General features: G+C 34.0%; 1 protein-coding gene, 1 long non-coding RNA gene and 1 pseudogene across 2 annotated transcripts; 1 reads left to right on the top strand and 2 right to left on the bottom strand.

Annotated features, from left to right (window-relative positions):
• The window catches only part of LOC137717206 (WAT1-related protein At1g25270-like), a 35,586-nt pseudogene continuing 22,810 nt past the window's right edge, over positions 1–12,776 (bottom strand).
• Positions 2,922–3,666, top strand: LOC148694578 (uncharacterized). The gene is made up of 2 exons (XR_015965764.1): positions 2,922–3,302; positions 3,394–3,666. It is a non-coding gene; the product is annotated as an uncharacterized LOC148694578 (long non-coding RNA).
• LOC148694579 (WAT1-related protein At1g68170-like) lies at positions 4,512–10,442 on the bottom strand. The gene is made up of 5 exons (XM_088698981.1): positions 10,111–10,442; positions 9,873–9,980; positions 5,284–5,454; positions 4,920–5,071; positions 4,512–4,820 (listed from the first exon to the last, which is right to left on the bottom strand). The coding sequence occupies exons 1-5, from the start codon at positions 10,354–10,356 to the stop codon at positions 4,664–4,666; spliced, it is 834 nt and encodes a 277-aa protein (XP_088555107.1). The 5' UTR covers positions 10,357–10,442; the 3' UTR covers positions 4,512–4,663.

Below are 12,776 nucleotides of genomic sequence, written 5' to 3' on the forward strand. Positions count from 1 at the left end.
TCAATGAATCATGCTGACTGCAGAACTAGTAGCCTTTGAAGCGTTGTTATTTGTACGGCTCTCAATGCTGTTGCTGTTGCCTTTATTGTTATCTGGAGGCATTATCACAATCTCAATTGAGCCAGAATCCTGATGATGAAAGCTTGTCGACGGTACTGAATTACTCATCTTCTCTATTTCTTTGCCCTTACCCCACAGCACCGCATATAAGCCACACACTATCAACACTGCTCCCAAAACGCTGTTATAATTTTCCAGTTAAACAAACACCACGTAAATAATTAAAATCAAAGACAAGCAAGGACATGTGTATTTAAGAATATAAGTGAGAATGCGACGACAAAGTTCCACATTAATGGTGAGGGATCAAATCATGTAAGGTCCATTTTCTCATTAATGTATAATTCATTCTCAACAATATACATATTTTAGAGAATAATCAATGATAAATTAGAGCTATATCAATTAACAAAACCGTTATTATTCGAGAAAATACCAGATGACCATGTTAGAATGTGAAAATCAAGTTTTTCAGTCAAGAGTACGTACATACCTTCCAAGATGCAACTTCTCATCTAATACCAAAGACCCAACGATGGCAATGAACACCAACATAAGAGGGTTGAAAACAGATACAAACAAAGAGCCTCTCATGCTTATGCACAAAGCAATAAATGTAGCACATAGCCCAGTGACCATAATTCCCTACAGCATAAAGTCACCAACATATATAGATAGATCCAATTATTAATATATAGATATTGATAGATTAAATTAGTTAATAATTGACTATAAATTCAAGTACTCTAGATAAAGATGAAGAAAATGTTAAAACAATAAACAGCTAGTAAAAGAAGGGTGTGACGTACCGAGTATGCCGCTGTTAGAAGCCTAATGTTCCAACCTAGCATCCATTGGCTCCACTCCCTCTCCATGCAGAGGGCAAAACCAACGGCCTGGATTGACCCCATTGCTGACATTAAAGCAGTGCTTGAATAATAGCAAGGGTATGACACACTCATTTTAGTCTATGAATTGCACAAAACAAATAATTAGCTAAATAAATCCAAAATGTAAATACTAGCTACTATCATCATCTTGTGGAAAGATGAAACGGAAATTAATAGGAAGACAAATGCTAATTTATTTATAAATGAAAAGCTTCTTCTTAATTAATTTATTTATAGGAAGACGAGTGTTGTTTTTATTTTTTTGTTCATAGGAGATGTTGAAGAAGGAGAAATTCGATGGAAGACAAGATACAATGATGAGTGCTCTTAATTACTTGAATTGCAAATCTCTTGCATAGGCTTTAGCTTTGACTTTGTAAATTCTTCTTTAGTATAGATAATATCGTTTGTTAAATAAAATAGAGGATATTTTAGGAATAACAAAGGGTGAAGAAATAACATTTTAATTTTTAAACTTCTTATAGTGAATAGAATTATAAAGTGGGTGGGAAAATAAGACAATGAGGTGAATTTAGTAGCACTCATGAGCAATGAGCTTCTGTTTTAAAACCACGTATTACAAATATAAATAATATCTATAACTACTAATATATTATACTATATAATATATCCACATATAGATTAATTTACCTATATTTTAAAAATTCAATAATTTATCTACATTCTTTTGATATAATTGATTTACCTATGATTATATTTATACTAATCACCTGCCTTTAAATGTATATTAACTTATCTATATTTGCTTGTACAATAATTTACCTAGCTGCAAGAAAATACAAGTAAATTAATTTTCAAACACAAACATATGTAAAGAGCAAGAACATGTTAAAAAGAGCAGCAACGTGTAGTATTGTCTTAAAAAAAAATCAATTATAAAATTTGAAATTTGTTAGAAGAAAAAGGGGAAAAAAACTGGACCTATCATCCCACAGGATGAGATTATACATACCAATCAATTAAAAATTTTAAACACCATTTATGAAATCGTTACCAGATTTGCAATATATTCCACCAAATTTGTTTTAAAATAATGAGGGGCATTTTAGGATGAAAAGTTTATAGAATATGTGTCACATCCCGGCCCAGGCCCCACCACAATCCGGGCTCGACGCCATCGTATATAGTCCGCTTTGGGCCCCTGCCACACTCTCACGGTTTTGTTTCTGGGAACTCGCACGAGAACTTCCCAGTGGGTCACTCATCATTGGATTGCTCTCGCGTGCTGCTCGCTTAACTTCAGAGTTCCTACGGAACCTGAAGCCAGTGAGCTCCCAAAAAGCCTCGTGTTAGGTAGATATGAGAATATACATATAAGGTTTATAAAATCCACTCCTCTGGACGATATGGGATGTAACAATATGAGTCACTAAGCCATAAATAAAAATTTGCTTAGTTGGATTCTAGTCATTGGGTTTAACTCTAGAAAAAGAAATGAGACGGATTATTATTATTTTGAACAAAATATAATATCTATACTAAGGGGAGGGAGGGGCTTGAGGGGGTGAGATTAGCCTCACAATTGGCTAGTAATAATATGGTTCAAATTCGTTTTTGGTTAAACTCAAAAACAATTTTCAAGTTTTAGGTCTTAAAAACTTGTTTGGTAAGACTATTTTCAAAAACTGAATTCAAGATTAACTCAAAAATATAGTCTATTTTATGAAAACATAAAAAGTAGGTTTTTAGAGTTTTTAAACTTAAACTCGCTCATTTCTTTTCTCTCCCTCATTCAAATCTATCTCTTTCTTTTCTTCTTTCTCTCTCCTCATTTTTTTTCTTTTTTTTTACCTTTTTTGTCTCTCCTCCAACCTGCTCTCTTCATTTTTTAGGTTCTTTTTCTCACTGATCTTCCTCTCTATCTCGTCCGATCCTCTTTCTTCTTTCTTTTTTCCTTCAATCATCTCTTACTTTCTTTCCTCTTCTCTTCTCTTTCTACCTCTCTTGCAACCCCCCGTCTTTTTAGATCTCTTTGTTCTACTTTAAGTCGTAAGATTTAAAAATTTTAAATTGCAAACCAATCAAGTTTTTGAGTCTTAAAGAAAATTGTTTTCAAGAAATGTTCTTAAAAAATGTTTTGAGAAATGATAAAAATTTTCAAATAGGATACCAAACAGGCCCTAAACATTTGTCATTTGTTTTAGCACAACACTTATGACTCTGTTTTCTCCAGGTTACTACTCCGAATTAAGCGATTGTTTTTGTTTTTTGAGTAAAAAAAATCTTTCTTTTTTGGATCAGGAGGAGGTTCATTGATTGAAGTTATAAAAGAGCCAAACAAAGAGTACGATGAAAAAGCAGGGCAAACATCCGCAATTCGGTTTAAGAATGGTGATTCTCTCTAACTGGACCAATTTCTTCTTCAATTAGTGCTCAATTGTTGAATCTATGTTTGTTCCTTTGGTGTTTTTCAAGTATGCAGGTATTTGTTTATCATAAGTGGTGAATTTCTAAACATATATGTGTGGATTAACATCCTCAGAAGTCAACAAGCCCAATGGCATTTTGGAAATCTGTAGAATTAGCCAACATTTCATATTCGTAAGGTCAATTAGTGGGTTTCGGAGTGAGTATGGACTTCCAACTCTAATGTTTTTGTTTGACTTATTCATCTCACTAAACAAAACAAAAATCAATGTGGTGAATATTGCAGTGTACTGATATTTGTCTTATAAAATCTAATTAGTTTTTCTTCCCCAGTTGACTTCAGTCAACAACCTTCTATTGACAACCTTAAATTGGTTGAATAATTGGATTACAAAAAAATATGAATTGATGTTATAACGAACCATAACCAAGCTTTTTCAAACGAAATTTGTATGCCTTTTGAAGTTTTTATGGTAAAGATGTCTTTATGCATGCACAATTGTGGAACGAAAAAAAGAACTATGTATGCTACGTACGCGTAGCACGCAGTGATGTAAAAAAGGCATTTCGCATGGCAAGGCATAAAGAACACGTATGAATTTTTTTTGTAGTAAAGATGTCCTTACGTATGCATAGATGTGAATGGAAAAAAAAAAAACTGAATGCCGCGCGTTACGCGCCGTGATATAAAAAAAGCCTTTCGCATGCACAAAGCGCGTGCAGAAAGGCTAGGACTAATTAAGACACAAGCCGCCAACCATCTTTTCCTTTTATACCATTTCATCGCCACCGGCTCGACTTACCCTTTATCTCCTCTCCTTTTACTCACCTCCCTCTCGACCCTCCTTTCCGCCATCATCACCACCACAACGAATCAGCCATCGCTACCACCGCAGTTTACAAAATCGTACTGAAAAATTCAAAACAAATTCGAGAATACTGGAATCGGGAATACCAAATTTTATTTCAGTTTGGTTTTAGAAATGTAGTCCCGAAAAGGGATCGGTTCGGTATTCGGTTTATACTTTTCGGTTCGGCCACCAAGGGTCTAGGAGTAGTAGAGGTGCAAGCTTTAGAGAACACGTGTCTTGAATTGAATAGGAGGAGTAGAGGTGGAAGCTTTAGAAAAGCAGATGAACAACAGAAGAAAAGAAATGAAGGATTGTAGAGGAGCAAGAGTTGTTTATCATCCACGTTAAGCTCAACTGAATGAGCATTACAAACTTTTGTCCAAGAGTTGCTACAGAATCTCTCTTAACACAAAACTAACATAACCTCTCTTAATGGAAAACCAACTAACATAATCACACTTAACAAAAAAAAAACTAACTGATTTCATCACAAGTACTCTCACTGCTCACTGGCGATGAATGGGACTCTTCAAGTACTGATGGTGGCTGTTCTGTCATCGTCTTCAGTTCCTCTCTTTTACTCCACAAAACCATATATAACCCACAGATGATAAAAACCCCTCCTAATATGCTGCAGGGCATAACAGAGATATTAGAAATATTTCTCATGCAGTTTTCTGTTTTTTTTCTCCCTTATAATTTAACCAGAAAAAAGACCAAAGTAAATTACCTTCCTAAGTGTAACTTCTCATCTAACAACAACGTCGCAGCTAAGCCCACCAGCAGAAGGCCAAGAGGGTTGAAAATAGCCACAAACAAAGGCCCTCGCATGCGCACACACCATGCGGTCAGAGTAAGAACCAATCCCGAAGTAATGACTCCCTACATCATAGAAAACACAGGTGTGGAACAGCTCAACCTATAGTCTTGACAAACTGAGGATGCTAAGCTAAATACAGAGATAAGGCAGGATATGGAGAAACTGTAGCTCACAAGGATTCGGCAGCAGAAAATTGCTTATGGCTAAATACAGATAAGGCAGGGCATGCTAAGCTAAATACAGATGGTGCAAAGAGCTTAGTCAGTCATATTACCGAATACACTGCCGTGAAAAGTTTGATGTCCCAGCCCAACTTCCACTGACTCCAGTCCCTCTCCCTGCAGAGGGCAAACACAGTGGACTGCATTGATGCCATGATAGACATCAGGGCCGTACTTGAGTACTGGCAAGGGTAATCCCTAGTCATTTTCTTCTGTATTGTATATACACCAAGTTAATATTACAACACAATGTTAAACAAATCATACGGATTAATTTATGAATGCATGGCTGGTTACTATTATATATATTAATTTATTAATAACCTGAAATATCAGCCACAGTGCAAAAGAGATGCTACTGTGAAAGTCACTTTACGGGCTTAAGCAATCACCTCTTGCATGGTTTGGTAGATTCACTCAAGTTATGAGGAGGATTGGGTATTATCAAAGTCACTCTGATCACATGTTATTTGTGAAACGGAAAAGTGGCAAAGTGGCGGCCTTAATTATTTATGTGGATGACATGATAATAATGAGTGATGATTCGGAGGAGATGATGAAATTAGAACAAAGTCTTGCCGCTGAATTTAAGATGAAGAATTTGGGAGATTTGAAATATTTCCTTGGAGTGGAAGTTGCCCGGTCATCTAGAGGTATTTTCTTGTCTCAACGTAAATATGTTCTGGATTTACTAAAGGAAATAGGCATGCTGAGATGTAAGCCTGTGGACACTCCCATCACAGAGAAACATTATTTGGGGATTTATCCATATCAGGAACTGGTTGACAAAGGTAGATATCAAAGGCTAGTGGGGAGGCTGATTTATTTGTCTCACACTCGTCCGGATATTGCCTATGTCGTAAGTGTGGTTAGTCAGTTTATGCACTCACCAAGTATGGATCATATGGCGGTAGTAATGAGAATCTTGGCATATTTGAAGTCTGCCCCGGGAAAGGGAATTTTGTATGAACATCATGGACATATGAGGATTAAGGGATTTACTGATGGTGATTGGGCATGCGATGTGAATGACAAACGGTCTACATCTGGGTATTTGACATTTGTTGGAGGTAATTTGGTTTCGTGGTTGAGCAAGAAGAAGAATGTGGTGTCACGGTCCTCTGCCGAAACCGAGTATAGGAGTGTGGCACATGGTGTGTGTGAGATCCTTTGGCTACGAAAGTTGCTTTGGGGTCTTGGTTTTAAATAGAAGGAGGCGATGAAATTGTATTGTGACAATAAGTCTGCTAGAGCAATAGCTAAGAATTCGGTACAACATGACAGGACTAAGCATGTTGAGGTTGATAGACATTTTATCAAATAAAAGCTAGAAAAGAAGATTGTGTCAATACCGTTCGTGAACTCAGAGGAACAACTTGCGGATATCCTTACTCATGTCATGTGTAGTAGGAGGTTTGATGACTCACTTATCAAGTTGAGCATGTGTAACATCTATGCTCCAACTTGAGGGGGAGTATTGGTGTAAGTCTATATTTTAGGAGAAAATGAATGTAAATATTTTGTAATTATTAGAGTCATGTTTTAGGAAGGATATTGTGACCTTTATTTTTGTTTCCTTTTGTAACAATGATTGTATGTACTTTTATTTAGGATTATGGAACACAAAAAAGTTAAGCCGTAAAAGGGTAGGAAAAAGATTCCTTAGCCGATAATAAGAAAGCTAAGTAATTAATTAGTTGATGGTGAGCCTTGGAGCAATAGAAAGGTTGCTCTGTTGTGACTGAAAGATCACGGGTTCGAGTTGTGAAAATGATCTCTTTGCAAAGAAAGGATAAAGTTTGTACGATAAATGTTCTCCCCCTTCCCCCACCCTTTTTCAAAGTGGAAAGCTTTGTTGGCTTGGAACACCTATCTTGATTATATCTCTCTTGTCCTATCCACCCTTATTAGTAGGCGAAATTCAGTGGCTTTATACATGCCACCTCTTTTTTGGTTCTTATGAAAAAGGTTTTTGTTAAGGATGGGGTTGTTCCTGTGTCCATATTTTATGCCAAATAATTTGACAAAATAAGATACTTATATTAATTAACTCCCAATATCCACAACAAAACAGGCTAAGATACTTATATTAATTAACTTCCATAATCCACAACAAAACAAGCTAAGAATCAATTTTATCATTGGTCCATATTGCATGGTAATATAGAATCTTTACGTCGCCAACTAACTACAACATTGAGTTCGCTTACATTTATAATTATATTTTTAGAAAACTTCATTTAATCCTTAAAAAAGATGAGTTTTAGATTATAACTTTGTGTAAGATTAAAATCCAATTTTAGTCCCTAGTACATTTAATCATCTCATTTATTAGTTATATTTTGATGTTTTATTTATCTTTTTATTCCTATTTAATGTATTAATTACATTGAAATTTAATTTTCATTTCATTTATCATAATATTTTAATGTCTACATTTAGGCAACTAATTTATTTTTATTTTTATAATATATAGTCCGATAACAATTTTGTATGTTCTTCATCTATACAAACATATACATGCATTTCCGTACATACATTTTGGTATACGCATTTGAGTTTATTTATTTATTTTAATACATCGATATATTTTACACTAAGACGAGGAGGGTTCGGCTAAGCTACACAATAGACAACTTAATTTGGTATCGAATTCACCATCTACGAGATTCGAACCTAATCCCTCTCATTTGAGTATTGACTTTCAGGTACATTAATTCAATATACTATATTTCGATACATACATTTTGGTACGTACATTTTGGTATTGACATTTTGTTACATTAATCGGTACATACATTTCAGTACATATATTTCGGTACGTACATTTCGGTACTATATTTTGGTACATACATTTCGGTACATATATTTCGGTACATACATTTCGGTATTGATATTTAGGTACATTAATTCAATATAATACATTTTAGTACATATATTTAGGTTTATTATAATATATTTTGGTACAATTATGTAGGTACAAAAAAGTCAATTATATATATTTCGGCACAGTACAATCATGTATTTATATATTTTGTATCACCAAATTTCTTTTAATATTTTCTCATTTATGTTCATTAATAATTAAAGAACTAAATATGTGGCATATTAATAAAATTAAAATCTTAAATGGAGAGATTAAATAAAAATGCACATTAAATAACAAAAATTGAATATAAATTTTGATAAAAGTACATTTCAAGGGATTAAATTGAATATGTGATCTAGCACCAGATTTTTTTAAAATTTTTTAATCTTTTGCAACGACTAATGTTCAAATACCCCTTATATTTTCTAGAATTGTGGTTTGCATGTATTTTATGGTTCTCTTATAACAAAATAAATGAAGGGCATGAGCTATAATGAAAGGTTCTATTTAACTTATTTATGTGTTTGCTTACGTACAATAGCATCTTAGGCGGAATCCTAATTGTAACTGGGTTATATAATGATGATGATGATGATGATGATTCAATTTCCACAATCACCCACCAAGAGGGTCCCAAGACCCGATCTGTTCCATCCAATCCGTCAACGTGACTGTCATAGAGATGCTGGTCCTAGTGAGCTTTCAATCTCACTTGCTGCTATGGATACACAAATTAAGAAAAGATTAATATTTTTTTCCAAAAAATAAATCAATAATGAAGGGATTGAAAAAGTGGAAAGGTGTTTCCAAATGTGTAGTTATATATGCCTGCCTCTGGGTTAAAGGAGGAACTCCTTTTTGAAAACTTACCTGATGCAAAGCCAGTGTAGAATGTGAACTTTATGAGATCATTTTCCTGTAATGCTTTGTGTAATTGGGTCCTTACATTTAATCACACCTTTAGGTTTAGTCTAAGGAAGGCTTTAATACGCGATAGGTGAGAATCCTGCCGAATAGTTATGAATGCATTCACACATTTAAAGAGTTGATTACGTCTCTCTGCACTAAAAAAGAGCCAACATCGGAAGGTTTTAAAAAGAAGGGGCATTTAGAATTAGATGCCTCATTGTGCTATTTGTTAGATTAAACATCTATAGCTTTTAAATTTTTTATTAAACATTTTATTAATTCAAAATTACACAATTTTTCATTATATATAATGTACCAATTAATTAATAATTATTATATTAATATTCCAAATCTCCTAAAATCTAGTAGACATATGTTTTAAAAATCTAAGAACTATTCAAATTTGATCTATTTCTACTTCTAACGTGATATATATTTCTGCCATTTTCTTCCACGACCATTCAACAATCTTTTCGTGCCATTTCTTTGCTCAGGTCAGTTTACACTCTTCCGTTCTCCCTTGTCAGTTATATTCATTTCCTTTGTATTTTCATTTTATGCACCTCTTATTTGAGTATCCGTACCATGGTACATTTGGGAAAAAGATTATAGTGGTACATGGTATTAGGTATGTTTCAATTTAGCATTGTACATTTGAGGATCCTTACCATGGTACATTTAGAAAATAGAGTCTAGTGGTAGATGTTAAAAGGTAAGTTTCAATTTAGCATTGGTACATTTGTAGCCAATATGTTGGTACGTTTCAATTTGGCATGGGTACATTTTTATAAGTAGTGGTACATTTCAATTTGGCATTGGTATATTTTAAGCCAATATTGGTTCGTTTCAAATTGGCATAGGTACATTTCTATCAGTATTGGTACGTTTCAATTTGGCATTGATATGTCTCAGACCAATAATCCGGAGATAAAACCTTGAAACAGGATACCCAGGGTAAGTTTGGGCCTGTTCCTGTTATTTTATAAGTTAAATAACAAGAGTTAGCTAAATGAAATGAGGAGAGAGAGAGAGAGAGAGAGAGAGAGAGAGAGAGAGAGAGAGAGAGAGAGAGAGAGAGAGAGAGAGAGAGAGCATATTATCATATATCAATTTCGAAGAGATCATGATCATTGACGAACCTTTCAAATATAAGGGCAAAAGAAAGCATAAGGGCTGCAGAAAACATGTTACGGTAGGCAACAAGGATGGTGAAATTCATTCCAACCTCTGCTACCAGTTTGTAAGATATATTCATCCCTACATATGCCGCCTGAACCACCAGCATCATCATCACTGGCTTCAACCCTTGCACTATACTAGTACTGCAACACATCTGTTTCTGCCCCATCGTATCTCTCTCTCTCTCTAAGATATCCTGCTAACCCAACCGAGTTTCAAATCCTTTCCACGTTTCCGAAAAGAGAGGAATTGGAGTTGTGAGAACTAGCTAGTTAGCGCTGAGGAAGCATAACATCCGGTAATTATTTATATACATTTCCAGTGTCAGACCACTTATATTGTTTTTGAGAAAATGTACGATATTCATTGTAGTATTAGGAAAAAGTACAATACTAAGGATAGGGTGCATTATATGATCCTCAATAAAAACCATGCAAAGTGAATTCCTTACTAAAGATTGCGCGTGTATATTGAGGATAGGGTACAATATTAAGTGTCGGACCACTATTAAGTTTCCGAAATGAGAGTATTGGAGTCGTGAAAACTAGCCGGCTAGCGCTGTGTTATAAGGGTGAATTATGTGGCAGATGCCAGTGTTGGACCCACTTGTACTGTTGAAAGAACCATGCAAAGTGAATTCCTTGTCAAAGATTGCGCGTGTGTTACACTGACGGTCACGGTTATTTCTACGTTGTGTAATAACTTTATATTTTTTCGTAGTATCATATTAAAGTTTTTTATAAGAGAAAATTTTTAGTATGTTCGAAATACAAGATGATTTCATAAATTTTTGTGTTGGATGAATTTTCAACTCGTCCATTTTCCAATCGTAATAATTGAGAAGGTTTCTTAACTTGCGTTAATTTAATTTGGAAAAACCTTTCCAGAGACAAATAATAATTTGAATACCCTTCTGTCAAATTTGGATGGTCTTCATCTATAAGATTCAATTTAAACTAGTGAACGATAATAACTTGAACTGGGGGTTTTTCTTTCTTTTTTCACGTTGTCTCTGGTGCCCATATAAAGATAGCTTTTGGAGTTTAATTTAGAAGACGTGCATAATCAGGTAAATGCGTATATATATCCTCCTCAATGGTTTCCTAAATCTTCTTATCTAATGTGTTATGATAGTAATTCAGATAAATGTATAATGTGACCACTGCCGAAGAGAGAGATAAGTGGCCATTACAGCTAGGTGGAAAGGTAGTACTTATAGTTTGAGGGCATGTTTACCTAATTACTTGGTAAAAGATGAGACAGAATGATGACGAGATAAACAATTTTTAGTGGGATTTACGTACTTTGCTTATTCTCTTACCAATTACTTGAGTTTTAGGTTGTTACTAATTTGACCGTCGGAGAGCTTTTGGTTGTACCCCTATAGTGTCAATTGGGTTGTTTACTATTTTACAGATAGTCGAGTTTGCACACCTCCACTAAACACGGTGATGTGCAAATTTGGTTCCAACAAAATCCGATGTTAAAGTTTACAAGATAAAAAAAAAAAAATATATATATATATATATATATATATATATATATATATATATATGAACCACCTTCCCTCATCCACATCTAAGTTAAAGTAGTTCTTTCTGCTTATAAAAGAGAAAAAACCAAAGTAAAAGTGTTAAATGCAAGAGCAATAGTTTTGAAGCCTAGGTATGTGGAAGTCAGAATATTATTACTTGGTATAAAACCAACGAAAAAAAACTTTAACGAAAAACTCCAGGTATTATTCATTTTAACGAAAAATCATATTTTTACACTAAAAAATCAATTCTTGTACTATTCATTTTACCATTTATTTTGTCCTTATCGTTAAAACTCAAAGTTTGCAAGCCATTTTCATTAGTTTTCCTAAAAATCAAAGCCGAGCTAAATCAATCAATCGAACAAAATTTTATTTCTTTCTGCTTAACCGTCTTAAAGCTGTGACAAAGCTACTAAAAATCAAGATCCTAGTTCTTGCTAATACAGTACCACTTTGAGGGAAAAACTTTTGATAGCTAGGCGACTCTTGCACCTTGTCCCCTTGAAAGTTTAAATAAGAAAATTCCTACAAAACAGATTTGAATCAAACTGTTTAGTGTAGACCAATGTTTTACACCAGCAATAATATTCCATTAGTCACTAAAAAGTCAGAACATATTACGTTACCCACGAAATATAATTAATAATTAACCATCATAAATTATTGCTACTTGGTCTGAAAAGATTTTCTCAATTTCCAAACAATGTTCAATCAACGATACAACAAAAACAGTTAGTTAATACATCTATAAACAAAAAGGTGCTTCTACTTGAGAATTCCCAAATCAAAATCCTAATTAAAACCCCAATTTAAAAAACCCTAATTTGAAACCTAATCTCTATTTCAGAATCCCAAACCCTAATTAAATTTAGCGAATTAAAGGGGAAAATTTCCACCCCTAATCTCTATTTCAGAATCCCAAAACCTAATCTCTTAAGCCGGCTTCTCATTTTTTTAAAGAAATGCTAAGGATACTCTCTTATTTTTTATATCACCTTATAGATTATATTACACAATGAAATAGGACGAAACTACATCATTTTAGCTGGTCT

The sequence above is a fragment of the Pyrus communis genome, chromosome 8, assembly GCF_041283825.1.
Source record: "Pyrus communis isolate YQ-2024b chromosome 8, ASM4128382v1, whole genome shotgun sequence".
In the NCBI taxonomy this organism is placed as follows: domain Eukaryota; kingdom Viridiplantae; phylum Streptophyta; class Magnoliopsida; order Rosales; family Rosaceae; genus Pyrus; species Pyrus communis.

Bases quoted from the DNA above. Each gene is read 5' to 3' on its own strand.
- LOC148694579 (XM_088698981.1), bottom strand. From the start codon at position 10,356: ATGGGGCAGAAACAGATGTGTTGCAGTACTAGTATAGTGCAAGGGTTG. The intron at 5,072-5,283 runs GTAATATGACTG...TCTATGATGTAG, and splicing joins TTTTCACGGCAGTGTATTCG to GGAGTCATTACTTCGGGATT. The intron at 4,821-4,919 runs GTAATTTACTTT...TATGCCCTGCAG, and splicing joins GAGAAGTTACACTTAGGAAG to CATATTAGGAGGGGTTTTTA.